This window comes from Equus caballus, chromosome 28 (assembly GCF_041296265.1).
Source record: "Equus caballus isolate H_3958 breed thoroughbred chromosome 28, TB-T2T, whole genome shotgun sequence".
Classification (NCBI taxonomy): Eukaryota; Metazoa; Chordata; class Mammalia; order Perissodactyla; family Equidae; genus Equus; species Equus caballus.
In genome coordinates this window covers 45,057,097-45,071,731 of record NC_091711.1, presented here as the reverse complement: position 1 = coordinate 45,071,731, position 14,635 = coordinate 45,057,097, and the positions used below count along the sequence as shown (strand labels likewise).

The 14,635-nt window shown below is 55.2% G+C and overlaps 1 protein-coding gene across 9 annotated transcripts in view; it reads left to right on the top strand.

Moving 5' to 3' along the window:
• Nucleotides 1–14,635, top strand: part of SCUBE1 (signal peptide, CUB domain and EGF like domain containing 1) — a 136,579-nt gene that overhangs the window by 102,227 nt on the left and 19,717 nt on the right. For all 9 annotated transcript variants that reach the window (XR_011433781.1, XR_011433780.1, XM_023631758.2 and 6 more), the window contains 3 exons: nucleotides 4,588–4,710; nucleotides 7,181–7,297; nucleotides 8,805–8,927. Coding sequence is in view for 7 of the 9 variants with exons in the window: in XM_023631758.2 (XP_023487526.1) it covers nucleotides 4,588–4,710; nucleotides 7,181–7,297; nucleotides 8,805–8,927 (363 nt within the window). In the remaining 2 variants the exon portion in view is untranslated. The remainder of the gene's footprint in view (nucleotides 1–4,587; nucleotides 4,711–7,180; nucleotides 7,298–8,804; nucleotides 8,928–14,635) is intronic.

Below are 14,635 nucleotides of genomic sequence, written 5' to 3'. Positions count from 1 at the left end.
GTGTGCCCAGGTCTAGGGAGACACAGGGGAGGCCAGACCAGAATGTACAGGGCCTGTGGGCCTGGGGAGGAGTAGGCCCTTCATCTTTCAAGCCTTGGTGAGACCCCCAATGCTATTGGGCTGGGGCAGCACAGGCCCAGCTTTTCATTTTGAGAAGATACCTGGCTGTTGCTTGGACAGGGTTCTCTGGGAAGGGTCTGGAAGAGCAATGAGGTGGCTGCTGCCATCACCCTGGCTCCAGATGACAGTGGCGTGGGCCAGGGGGTTGCAGTGGAGGTGGAGAAAAGCAGTCTGGATGTTGCCATAGATGTTAGAATGTAAGGATCATAGGACTAGTCTAGAACTGCATAATATGAACGTCATAATGTCGTCAAATCAGGAAACCCTGCAGGCCAGTGACCTCTAGACCCCAGGTTTGGTGTCTTAGAGCCTTGGACTCACAGCCGGAGTTCCCTGGGGCCTGGCTGGAGAGACGCAGGTCAGGGCAAGCCCCACTGGGGATTCCCAGTGAACTTGAGGCCCTGGCCCTGGCATTTCAGCTTCTCAGTCGTTGTGCATGCCCTGGTCTTGGCAAGGGCCCAGAAGAGGATATCAAAGGAGTGATTTCAAAGGTTTAGTGTTTTCTAGAAGCCAAAATGTCTATGTCAAGCAAGACCAGTGTCTGGAGGGTAGAGGTAACAGAGGTCTCAAAAAATCCAGAGCCGAAAACCCTGGGCAGACACGGATAGCGTGGGCAGGTGGAGGCAGGCATGGGAAAGTGGAGATGCTTTACCTAAAACACTAAGTCTGGGTGGGGGGGTCCAGAGGATTGTCTGAAGCCCCTACTTTGTTTCAAGTGTGAACGGTGCAGGGGTCCAGTCTCAAGGTCCCCTGTTTGATGCTGCATTGGCTTGATACTGGGAAGTGGGCACCTTGCTAATGGCCCTTCTCAGAGGGGAGGTCTGAGGCCTCAACTCCCTGAGCCGGAGCCTGGATTTCCTCAGAGACACCAGCCCCTCCTCCCAACACCTTCCAGAACAGTCTGGGAGAACCCCCACCCACCAGCTGTTTGCTCTCCTCCCTCACCTGCCCTCTGCCCAGCCAGCCCAGCCCAGCAGCTTGCCCCCCAACTAGGCTGCTCCAGGATGATGCCAGCCCACTTCCCCATCCCTCCTTCTGCTCCCACCCAAAAGCCCTCACCCACATGGCCCCTGGGCTGCCAGGCTGTGCCCCCTCAGTGGGGTGGGCAGGGTAGCAGAAACAATTGTCCCGCTCTGCATGCCTGTAGCCCACCCCGCACCCTTCCCCCATACACACACTGATGCTCGAACACTAGCTGATGCCTCTGAATGTTCCACTCATGGCCCAGGACCCTCCCCTTCTCTCAGCCACACCAACTCATTCATTCACTCATTCATTCATCCATTCAGTGAACACTCCTGGGCAGTCACTCTGTGCAGGCCTCACATTGGGCCCTGGGGCTCCAAGCAGGAGCCAGATTTCTGTCTCTGTCCTGGAGGCCCTCTCATCCCCCGAGGGCAGGTCCTGTGACAAGGGATAAGCTAACTCTGGAGGGACGGCAGCGAAGGCTTCCCAGAGAGGCATTGCTCCCAGGGGCAGGGTGGGGTAGGGGCTGCACCAGGTGGGGCAACCAGAGCCAGGGCTGCCAAGGCAGGAGGCAAACTTGCAGAAAGAGGAGGGCAGGGCAGCCAGGCCAGGCCAGGCTGTGAAAGAAAGGGCCACCAGCCTCTGCAGAAGGGGCTGGGCCTCTATCCTGGGACCACAGGAGGCTGCAGAAGCCTTATAAACGGTAGGGGGCTGCTGGCTGCCTGTAGTGGGGCGTGCAGTGGGAAAGGAGGAGGGTCTTTGAGGGACAGGAAGTGGGGAGGGGCAGAGGCTGCACACCCGAAGCTCATCAGAATGAAGGTCGAGGGTCTGTGGGAGCCCAGTGCCCCCGCACTAGATCCTGGGCTAGAGCTGGGGAGTGCTTCCACCACTCTGACCCCCAGGGCAGCCCACTGCCCCAGCCAGGTCACCAGCAAACATGCCTCCCACCCTGTCTGGTTGCTATGGCAGCCCCTTAGCTGACAGGCCCCAATGGGGAGGGGATGGGACGGGGGGCCTCCGGTGTTCCTGAGGAGGCCAGCGTCGTCTGCGCTTTCAGTCTTACCAGTGATGCTTGATGGGTACCCCTCAGCAGCCCTGTCTGCAGATGGGCAACCCGAGGCCCAGAGAGGTGCCTGTCCCTGCCCAGGATCACACAGCTCTCTGGGGCAGAGCTGACCAGGCCTCTGAGCTCCTGCCAGAGGCTTCTAGCTAGAAAGTCCCCTGTCTTCCTGTAATCCCTGGGGAGGGGACAATGGAGATGCCCAAGCCTCTGCCCTGGACAGGCCCTCACTGGACTTTACGTCTGCTTTCTCTGGAGGCCATGGAGCCAGCGCAGCACACTAGAGAAGGGCTGTCTTTGGAGACAGCTGGGACTGGAGCTCAAACCCAGCTCCTGCACGTGGCTATGACCTCCTCTGTAAAGTGGGAGATCTGCTCCCCCCGCCGTTTTGCAGATCTCATGAGACCTTGCCCGAAAGTGCTTGGCGTGGTTGCCAACACGAGGCGGTGCCCAGTAGGTACAGTGATCACCAGAGTGTCCTCCTACTCACTCTGGGGCACAGGATCACCCTCAGGCAGCTTTGTTCCTGAAACACGGGCTTCAGAAGGCGTGCAGGGTTCCCAGTGCTGAGAAGCCGTGGTTTTCAGGAATCGTTTCAGTGTGCTTGCAGGGAGCACCTCCTGTGCAGAGAGGCGAAGTCCCCCGGCCAGGGAGCAGCAGAGCCAGGGGCCACAGCCAAGGCTGGTGAACTGCATGCACCCCAGCTGCCTCCATTATGGGGACACCTCAGGTTCCCTCCCTTCCCACCTCCCTGGTGCCAGAGTCGCCACAGTGTGCAAACAGCATGGGTCTTTGGGGGTGGAGGTGACTGGGGGAGGCTCACCAAGGGCAAAAGATGCAAGGACACACCCAGAGCCCAGCCCCCTGGGGGCCTCCACAGCAGAGTAGCTCGGGCGTCCTCCCCTGCCAGACTCCCCATGTCCCCTTCCCCTCCCAAAGTTTCCGAGAATTGCCTGGGGGGGATCTCAGCCTCTCTCTCCTTGCCTCTTCTCCTAATTTCCTTGACCACAGACCCGGTTTCTGTCTTATTGTTGGAGATTGTTCTGTAGGAACTCCAGCGGAGGACTTTTCAGCAGCTGTCAAGTCCACTTGGTTTGAAAGAAGTGACAGCAGGTAGAGAGAGGCTCGGCCCGTAGTTAGAGTGGCCGGGTTAGGGCCACATCACCCCCCCCACCCCTGGACTCAGTACATTGGGGCAGATTGACATTGTTCCCAGGGCAGTGCCAATTACAGGGGCTAGGGCATCCAGGCCCTCAGGCTCAGGACTGGTTCAGCAGGTGCTGGCATCTGAGTTGGCAGCTGTGCTGAGATGCGGCTGGTGGCCAACATGGAGAAGTCCTTTCTGTGTTCCCTGTTGGGAAGACCTCTTCCATTGCTTCTTTTTCGCCCCCTCCAAATCAGGGTGAGAACACCATCCTGAAAGCCATCTCTTACTTCTGTTACTAGTTGCTGGGTCATCTCCGGAGCGGGGTGACCAGCATGGGGTCCTGGGGGTCGGGGCCCAAGAGGAACTTGGGAGGAAGAGGAGGCACCTCAGGGACAGGGTCTCCAATGACACAGTCTGCCAGGCTGGCCTGGGGCCCAGAGAGCAGAGTCCAGGTGAGCAGGGCAGTGGAGAGGGGACTCACAGGGGTCAGGGAGAAGTTTACGATGTGTCAGCCAACAGGCCGTGCTGCGAGGGAGAAGGCTCCCATCACTGGAGGTGTGCAAACAGAGGCCAGCTGGCAGCGATGCTCGGAGGAGGTCATTTATTGCATGGGGTCGGGCCAGGGGACCTTCTGGGTGCACTCATTAAATGCTGAGGGAAGAGGTGGCGCAAACCAGCAGGCAGAAATTGGGGGGAGGGCAGACAGCAAGAAGAACCAGACTGGAAGCCTGTCAGACCCAGGTACACCCCAGCTTCCCGCGACCAGCTGCGGCATCTCCAACCTGCTACTTGACTTTCCAAGCCGCAGTCTGCCCATCAGTAAAACAGGGGCAATAAACCTACTTTTTAAAAAGACTTGACTGAGCACCGAGCACCAGCTCCTCTGGAATGTTATCAATCCTCACAGTGTTCTTCCACGTAGGTGCCCTTCTGATCCTGGTCTTCCAGACGGGAGCCAAGGCTCCAGGGGCCAGGAGCCTGTGAGGATGAAAGGACATGGGGGACGTCCTCACTCCTGTTGTCTTGCCCGGCACGCCAGACATCAGTTCCCCTCCCTTCTACACCATGAGTGCCAGGCTTGCCGAGTCTCAGGGGAAAGCCATGTAACCCACCCTCCTTACCCCCACCGCTGTGAGCCAGGCCCCCCACCCCTGTGCTCAGCTGGGAGACCTGGGGCCAGCCCCGGGCAGTGGGTGGCAGGCAAGTCAGGGCAGGGCAGGTGCTGGACCAGCATCCCCACCTTGTGGCCCGAGCCCATTCTCCTTGCCTCGCCCTGCTCACTTGGCTCCTGCAGACATCAACGAGTGCCTGGTCAACAACGGGGGCTGTGACCACTTCTGCCGCAACACCGTGGGCAGCTTCGAGTGCGGCTGCCGGAAGGGCTACAAGCTGCTGACTGACGAGCGGACGTGCCAAGGTGAGCCTGCTGCGTGCCCTGGGCAGCTCTCGGGCCGGGGACATCCCCGTCCTCATCAGGGCCCTTCCCCTCCTTGGCTTGTACAGCTCCTAAGCGAGGAGGCGAGCGTGGGTCTGGGCCTGAGGGAATGGAGGTTGTTTCTCGGTCCTTAGCTCCTGCCCTCCCTGTCTTCCCTGTCCTTTCTGACTCTGGGAGCCCTCAGAAGCCATCCAGTCCAACCTGTCCCTTTTATAGATGGGACACTGAGGCCCAGGGAGGGATGAGCATGGCTCCCAGGCGGCAGAGGTCATCAGTTCCGTCCCACCCTTCCCCTCCCAGTGGTCCCCAGGCCTCCTTCAGTGGCTTCAGAGATGGCGTGCTGCCACCTGGTGGGAGGCATGGCACACTGCAGGCGCCCTCTGACAGTCCTTTCTTAGGGTCCCTGGGTGCTTGCGAGGAGCAGGGGTAATGGGAGGAGAGGTCACAGCCCAGGACAAGTCCAGCAGATGGCCAGGATGCAGCGAGAGCCCAAAGGATGAGCAGTGGAGAGAGTGGTCAAGGAAGGCTTCCTGGGGGAGGGGACATTGATGAAATGCTTGAAGGATGAATAGGCGTTTTCCAGGAGGAGCCAGGGAGGCAAACCCACCCAGGAAGTGTTGAGCTGAGGGAGTTTGGGGACCACAAGGAGCCCCGTGGGGCCAGATGAGGGCATTGAGAAGGAGACAGGGGTGCACTGTGGGGCCAGCTTTGGGAGAGAGTGCAGAGGAAGGGCCAGGCATCCTGTGTGGCAGGGAGGGGCTCAGGCTCGTCACTGATGACTCGTGACTGGTGACCCTGGAGGTCTGGTAGCTGCAGGCCCCGCATGGGGGGGTCTGGCTATGGGACTTGCAGCCTCTGCCGGCTGCTGCAGCTCCAAGGCTGGCCCTGGGGCAGCGTGCAGCCCTGAGGGGCAAGGGACACGCTCCCCCAAGGGCCCTGAGAAAGGCCAGGGCAGGAGGCTGATGAAGGACGGAGCCAGTCCATCCTGGGGCTCATCGTGTGACTTGGGCCAGTCACTTGCCTCCTTGGCTCAGCCTCTTCATCCCTGGATGGGTGTCCCTGACGTCCGCTCAGGGCTTGAGGGCCCTTTGGGAGCAGGGCCTCTGTCCAGGCCCCCATCAAGTCTCCTCTGCAGTTGGACTCTGTTTCTCGTCTGCCTTGCCGCGCCCTGTGGAAGGCCGAGAGAGGGCCCTTGACTCTGCCTCCCCAACTGAACTGTGGGAGAGGCAGGCAGCTGCCAAAAAGGAGGAGGTGACCTGTCTGCTTTTGGGCTCATCTCTCTGAGGCCTTCGGGCTCTGGCCATGCCCTGCCCTTGCTCCAGCATCACACTGGGCTCCCCAGCTCTAACAGGGAGGGGTCTAACCTCCTTTGCTGGTGCTCAGGGCCCTTGGAATGGGGACCCAGACACTTCCCCAGCAGCCTGAGCTCCACACAACCCCCTGGGCTCCCTGTGCTGCCACTTCCCAGTTTGCCTGGACTGCGTGTGCCCCACTCTCGTTCCTTCATTCCATTCTAGCCCCATCCTGCTAGCTCTAGCCCGGGAGATCTTCCCACATTCCCCCCAGGAGGGATCACATCCTCCTTTGAGCATCCACAGTGCGAGTCCTTCCCTGTGCTCATGTTATTACAAACACACATGTGTTATGACTAGGTGTACAGTCACATGAGCTAACATATTCAAAGAATGAACTCCAACTACAGTGCCCATGGAGAGGCAGGCCAGTGTATGCTTGCCCTCTGGAGCCCCCATCAACTCTCATGGGAGCCATTTTCCTCAGAATTTATGGCCAGGACAGACTTGTCTCCTGTGAGTATGGGGTCCATCTCCTCCTTTCCAGTGACAAGCACTCTGTGACCTTCCCCCTTTCCCTTTTTACCTTGGCTGCCCAGAAGCTCAGAATCAAATTTCACATACTATCAAGGCTACTTTCTTATCCCTTATGGGTTGCTTACTCCCTCCTTCCTCCCTTTCTGTTTGTGCTGTTTTCCTTATTTTTTCAAGAGACATCTTGGGGTGATAGGAAAATACGTTTTGGTCAGCATCCAAGCAGCCTGGTTTCATGTCCCAGTTCAGCTGCTTCCTCAGGCAAGCCTGTCAGTTTCCTGCAGGTGTGGATTAGATGCCTCTCCTGATCACAGCTGATTGTGAGATATTCAAATGGCAGAGTCATAGTAATGCCTTCTATTCAGAATATTTCTGTCTTGCCCACCTTCAGAAGAGATGTGAGGTGACTTCTAACCCAGAAACGTGAGGTTAATGGAGACCAAATGGAAAATGGGGCAGCGGCCAGAAGTCTAACACGGAATGTGGATCACCCGTGCACTGAGCCTAGGGGACTGGGGGCTGTCCATGCACAGATGTACACTGAGTGACTGAGTGAGTGGCAGGCCCTGCCCAGCTGCCTCACCCTGAAACTCCTCTCCCCACTTTGTCTCCCTGTGGCCACACAGACATTGACGAGTGCTCCTTCGAGCGGACCTGCGACCACATCTGTATCAACTCTCCGGGCAGCTTCCAGTGCCTGTGTCACCGCGGCTACATACTCTATGGAACAACCCACTGCGGAGGTCTGCAGCCCGCCCGCCAGGGCCACCTCCCCCCCGAGGCACGCGCCTGGCCGCAAGGCCACCTACACTGCACCCCACACCCCGACCCTGACCTTGACTTGGGTGGGGCTGGGAGGGACCTAAGCAAGGCTGGGGACTGGTGGGCAGAGGGGCTCAGCCAAGAGAAAGGCAAGAGGACAGGGGAGAGGGGCAGCAAGGATCCATTGGGCCCAGGCCTCAGCCAGGTTATGGGCACAGGCCTGGTAACAGCAGTGACAGGGGAACGTGTCCAGAAGAGGTATGGCTACACAGAGAATCCCACAGACTATTAATTCCAGTGGGAGGGTGACAACAGAGAAGGGCAGATTATGGAGACAATGGGGGGAACCTAAAGGGGGAGTGTTTGGGTCAAGATGAGGGGAAATACGCCAGAGGGATCAGCGTGTGCAAAGGCACTGAGGCAGAGGGAGCACAGAGGGACCAAGATGCAGCCATGTGGTGAGAGCCATGAGAGAAGGGGAGCATGGAGGGACATGCCAACAAGGAGGACGCAGGGCTTCCTGAGCCCCGGGGGGAGCTTGGGGGTTATTCCGAATGCAGTGAGAAACCACCAGAGGACTTAAGGGTATGATATGGTCAAGTTCATGTAACGAGATTGCTCTGGCTGCCACCTGTTCAGGAGAGGACCCCTAGGCACCAGTGGGGAGACAGCTCCAGGCATGGGGGTGAGAGCCAGGGGAGCTCAGGCAGGGTCGGGAGGGATGTGGAGAAGGGAGAAGGTTCTAGATGTATTTAGGAGCCACAGACAATAGGACCTGGAGATGTAGGGCATGGCAAGTGAAGGTGGGGGAGCCGAGAATGGCCCCAAGGTCCTGGGTGTCTCTTCCTTTCCTGTGACCTGAGGCCACATTCCCTCTGCTGGGCGTCTGTGAAGGTTGGATGGGCTCAGGCAGTGAAGTGATCATTCTTGCTGGTGCTGGGGGGTGGCCCCTGGGGTGGGCTGCAGATTCTTCTAGAGGGACTCCCAAAAACCTGGGCACTGGCTCCCCTGGGCCTGCTGCTCCCGGCATGCGCACGGCCCGGACGCTCCCAGACATGTGCCCCAGCATGAATGCCGTCCTGCAGGAGGGGAATCAGACTGAGAAGGGGCTTGTCCAAAGTCCCACAGTGAGATAAGCCTCACAATCCCACCCCACAGGACCTGATTGGAACTTTTATGCCACTTCTCTGCCCTCCCCCCAGTTCGGGTGCAGCTGCTCCAGTGCAGCAAACCACGGGGTTTCCTCGGGGAGGGATGTGTGCAGGTGTCTGTAGGAGCCATGTGTGCGCGCTCACGTCTGTGTGCATGTGCTTGTGTGTGTGACTTGTGCGGCACGTGTCTGCATCCAGTGACAGTGTCAGGCTGGGATTGGGTCAGGGGTTCTTGGCTCTCTCGTCCTGGGTGGGCCCTGCCCTGCCAGCTCCGCAGGTGTGGCCTGGGCTGGCCAGTCCAGCCCCCTCCTGCCCTTACTCCCGCCTGTGCTTCCAGATGTGGACGAGTGCAGCATGAACAACGGGAGCTGCGACCAGGGCTGCGTCAACACCAAGGGCAGCTACGAATGTGTCTGCCCCCCAGGGAGGCGGCTCCACTGGAACCAGAAGGATTGTGTGGGTGAGTGCCCTGGGGTGGCCATCGCTGGGACCCCTGGAAGGAGGGCCTGGTCACTGGCTCCGCCCCTTCCACCTGGTGCCTGGATGGCAAGGCACTGATTTCTCTGGGTGGGGTGAGCAAGGTGGGCCCGCCCTCTTCCTGTGGGCCTCAGGGTTACTCCGCAGGTGCTCCGCTGCTGGGATATGGCTAATGGGGACGAGGGCTTACAGCAGAGGGGACACAGGTGGGCGAGTGCACTTGGTGTCAGCCAGAGGCGCAGAAACGGACCTTCGGGGGCAGGAGGGCGCAGAGATGGGTGGAGATGAGGGTCAGTGTGCCGGAGCTGTGGGCTCAGGAAGAGCCGGAGGCTCAGAGGGAGCGGGGTGTGGGGCCTCCGCGTCCCAGCTCCCCCTTGTCCTGCCAAGAAAGATGGAGGGAGTGGAGAGGGTGCTTACACAGGGTGCAGCAGCATCCGAGCCTCAGCAGGGAGCACCTGGGTCTTTGCAAACCTACCCTCTGCCAAGGCCACCAGCCCCACAGCGTCCACAGGGGCAGGGCTCTTGGAGAGCGCAAGGTTCACACGCCCTCTGCTGGTGTGCCCTGGGTACCCAGGGCCCCTCTAGGCTGAGTTCTGGACAGTCCCCCAGCTTCACTGGTTCACCAACACATACCGACTACCTGCTAGTCAGCTGTAGGTGCTGGGGCTATCCATGAAATGGCTCAGGGCCTTGCCCTGCATGCTCTCCCATCCCCCGCGCAGCCAGAGGGAGCCTTTTAAATCTAAGTCAGAACATGTCCCTCTCTGCTCGGAACCCTCCAGTGACCCCTCTTTACGTGGAAGCAAAGCCAGAGCCCTCAGAACCCACAGACTACTACACCCTGGCCTGATCGCCCTCACGCTCATTCGCCCGCACCAGCCTCGCTGACCTCACGGGTGCCGCCCCTCACCTCAACACAGCCCTGCGTGTGCTCCTCTCGGACTGGAGGGCTCTGCACTCCCTGTAGGTCTGCCCCCTGAGGCCTCCCTGACCACCAGCCCAGGGCAGCAACGCCCCCCGGCTCTGCGCTCCGCCCGCCCCCTCTGCGCTCCCGCTTTCTTTTCCTCCCGTGACACCTTGCACCCCCAGATGTGAGGTATATGTTTACGTACTCCTGTTACTCCTGTTTGGTTTTGTCTGTCTGTCATCGCTAGCATACACGCTCTCCACAGCTGAACAGGTGTTTCTTGCCTGTCTTGTTCAGTGCTCTATCGCCAGCATCCAGAACAGAGCCTGGCAATCGTAGACACTCAGTAAATATTTGTTGACTAAGTGAATGAAAGTATCGAAGAATGGACACCATCACTTAATATCTGAAGTCAGAGAGCTGAAGTGATTGCTTCCTTAAGTGAGGATTGCTGTGCTGTTCCAGCAAAGTCTCGTTGAGCAGAGCAATCCACTGGTCTTGTCGAGAGTTGTTTGGGGAAGAGCTTGTTTGGGGCTGTGTTGGTTAGAGGGAGGATGAGGTGACGCCAGTCTTAGGAGCATGGCTTTGCTGGGTGCTGAGGAAGAAGGGTTGACACCAGCCTTAGAAGCCTGATCACTGAGTGAATCTGCCACCAGTTGGCTGACTTTCCAAGCCTGGAGCTGTCGTCAGTTGACTGGCCTTGGGAGGCGTGTCCACTGATTCCTTAGGGTCATGCTAGGTCTGGCATTTACTTGTTAACCAGAGCCCGTGGGGCCAGCAGGCTTTCCTCAGGGCTGTGGGGAGGTGTGTTTTCTTATTCTCAGTCCCCCTTTTTGGTCGTCCCTCCCTCAGTCAGAGCTGCAGGAGGGGCCATCAGGGCTTGTCCAGATCTTCTCCGCTGCCACCGACCCTCCAGGAAGAGTCATTGGTGGAGGTCTGAGCATCAGGTCACTGTCAGTCAGTGTGACTGTATCCCACTTTTGTCTCTAAGTCATCCGCTGGGACCGTGACTACATAAAAGCAATTAATATTCCAGACAACAGACATGGAATGACTGAGACAAACCATTATAACCGAAAATATTATTAGAAGGTGCTGGAAGGCCCTCTTGAACCATGATCTTTGCATTCCTAGGGCTGACCAAGAAAACCGGTCCCACCAACTCCCTCAGTCTATCTTCAGTATTCAGGCTGCTTTCCCTCATACCCGCAAGGTAGATAGTTGCACCTTACCCCCACTATGAATCCAGGTTCAAAAGGAAGTGCTGGCAGTGGCACAGACTGCCCCTGGTTGGCCGAAGGAAAATCCAAGGCCACACTGTCATCCATGACCACTTGCACTAAGAGGTCGGCTGGTTTGTCATGCCGCCCACACCACGCTCTAGGCTGCAGTATTTACTATAGCACCCAAGTGAGCGGTGAAGTTTTGATGACCACTTGGAGCCGTCCAGTTCCTGTGGATGGGACCGACGGCCTCCGCTGCCAGCTTCACCAGGCACTAGTTATGTCCCTCAGAAGGGTGTTATCCTTCAGAAGCCTTGCAAGAAGGCGTCACTCACCGAGGTTATTGGGGGTCCTTCACTTGAAATAGTCTGTTAGCCCCACAGAACAGTTAGCCGTGGTCCTGGGCTGGCGCTGATGAGCCAAGTTGCCATATCGGAGAAGGGATCAACCTCCGTGGAGCTATAGGGACATTGTCTGAGGGTGTTGCTGTGATAAACAGTCAGATACCATGCAAGACAACTGAAGCCACCTCTCCCAGCACAAGGGTACTGTCCTTCTTCTTTAAGTATTGTCTACAGGACATCCTAATTCATAAGCTTTGTGTAACCTACTTTATATCATTTTTCAATGTTGGCTTCCCTAGCAACAGCGTGGGAGAACCAGTCTGAAGAATAGGATGGTGGCTATCCCTAGTAAGGCCTAGATCCAGGTGGGTGTTATTTGTAAGGGAAGCACGGTAGGGTGAATGGGAAGTGTGTAACCTTACAGGAATAAGGTGGGAAAACGTGACCAAAGAACAAAGAACAGAAGTGTGCAAAGGAGCGTGTGGGAGTCAGGGGTTGCAGACAGCTAGGATTTCTGCCATTGGTCCGCGGCCAAGCTGTCTGCTTATGTGGTCGTCTGCCTGTTCAGAGAGGCTCGGGTAACAGTCAATTTCTGCACTCTGTCTGCTTCTGGAGGTCTCTCAAGAACCTCGGTTGAAGACCTCTAAATGGTGACTTTACAGTAAGTTCTGAAAAGTTCATTTCTATTTTTCCAAAAGATTAGGGGTATTAAAGAAGTTGAATTCCTGAGTAGCTTATGAATAACTCTCACAGTAAAGTGTTCTACATATTACTAAATAAATCAGTTGGAATATCCCAAATAAGGAATACAAAACTCTAATGATATTTTAGCTCCCATGAGTGCTGTCATTTTTTTCGACAGGAGCCTGCTTCAGTTCATCCAGGAAGTAAGCATACTGTTACTAGTGCATATTTATAACCCATAAAATCCATTTGGAGGTGTGCAAAGCGTCCCATAGGGTCTGGTTCCAGTTCCTGTCCCCTCTGACGCTTTACCCAGGGTTCCCTTGGTTACAGATGAGCCATGAACTGGTTGTTTCCTCGGCTACCCTGGAAAAGTTTCTCACTGACGCCTCATATCACAGCCAGTTTGTCCCTCCCGGATGAGCTGTCTTGGGGAAGATGTTAGCAACGTCCACGTGAGGTGGTCTGGTGGTTCCAGGTGGTCGTCCAGGCTTCACCAGAGATCGTCCTTCTGGATCTTACAACTTGACTGCTCCCCTGACTCCTTTGCAAAATAGGAAGCCAAACATGGCGTGTCTGTGATAGAACCCTTGGGCCTCGCCCTGGATTTGTCCTCCATGCTAGGGGAAGTCCTTGCCGGAGGGCTTAGTCAGAGCGGCCTGTTCAACGTGGCAATGTGGGAGACGGTTCCCCTGACTTCCAGCTCTTCTACCGTGGGCCTCTGGCTTTCGGTTATGGGCAGGCAACCGCTTTGTTTCCAAAGCATTCCAGGGTCAGATGCTACAGCGCTCCGTGTACATACTGACCCTTTTATCTTCAGCAATTGAACATGCCGTACAGAAGGCCACTAGTTTGGCCACTAGAGCCAATCTGAGTCCCTCGGGGCTTGATTCCAGCCTGGATAATTTTTGCATACCCAGCCTAGTAATGTCTCTCTTCCTTTTGTTTTTTGTTTTTTTTGCTTTTATTAACAGATTTATATATTTATTGAAATGTAATTCACATGCCATATAATTTACCCATTTAGTGTACAATTCAGTGGTTTTTCATATAATCACAGAGTTGTGCTGCAAAAATCAATTCTAGAGCATTTTCTTTACTCCAAAAAGAAACCCTGTGCCCACAGCAGTCACTCCCCATTTCTGCTCAAGCCCCCAGCCCTTGGCAACCATACTTTGCTTTTGTGTCTATGGATTCGCCTATCCTGGACATTTCATGTAAGTGGAATCATACAATCTGTGGCCTTTTGTGACTGGCTTATTTTATTTAGCGTAAGTTTCAAGGTTCACCCAAGTTGTAGCGTGTGTCAGTGCTTCATTCCTTTTTACTGCCAAATTATATTCCACTGTATATCCCATTGTGCTTGTCCATTCATCAATTGATGGACATTTGGGTTGTTTCCAGTTTGGAGCTATTATGAATAATGCTGCTGTAAACATTCATGTACAAGTTTCTGTGTGAACATACGTTTTCAGTTTTCCTGCATAGTCACCTACGGGTAGAATTGCTGGGTGATACGGTAACTGCATTTAACTTTCGAGAAACTGCCAGACTATTCTCCAAAGCGGCTGCATCATTTTACATTCCCATCAGCAGTGTGTGAGTTCCAATTTCTCCACTTCCTCACCAACACTTGTTTTATCTGACTTTTTGAGTATAGTCATCTTAGTGGGTGTGAAGTGGTATCTTATTGTGGTTTTGGTTTGTATTTCCCTGATGGCTAATGACGTTGAGCATCTTTTCATATGCTTATTGTCCATTTGTATATCTTCTTTGGGAAATACTCAGATCCTTTGCCAATTTTTTTTTTTAAAGATTTTATTTTTTCCTTTTTCTCCCCAAAGCCCCCTGGTACATAGTTATATATTCTTCGTTGTGGGTCCTTCTAGTTGTGGCATGTGGGACGCTGCCTCAGCGTGGTTTGATGAGCAGTGCCATGTCCACGCCCAGGATTCGAACCAACGAAACACTGGGCCGCCTTCAGCAGAGCACACGAACTTAACCACTCGGCCACGGGGCCAGCCCCTCCTTTGCGAATTTTTTAATTGGGTTATTTGTCTTTATTATTCGGTTGTAAGAGTTCTTTATATATTCTAGATACTTATTGGATATAGGATTTGCACAGATTTTCTCCCATTCTGTGAGTTCTCTTTTCACTTTCTCGATGGTGTCTTTTGAAGCACAAAAGTTTTTCATTTCCATAAAGTCGAATTCATCTGGCGGTTTCTTTCGTTGCTTGTGTTTTGGGTGTCATTTCTAAGAAACCATTGCCTAAAGCAAGCTCCCAAAGATTTACACCTATTTTCTTCTAGGAGCTTTATAGTCTTGGCTCTTACATTTAGGTCTTTGATCCATTTTGGATTGATTTTTTATGTGCTGTGAGATAGGAGTGCAACTTCATTCTTTTGTGTATGGCGATCCACTTGTAATAGCATCATTTGTTGAAAAGACCATTCTTTTCCCCCATTGAATTATCTTGGCATCCTCTTGAAATCAATTGGCTGTAAATGTGAGGGTTTATTTCTGGACTCTC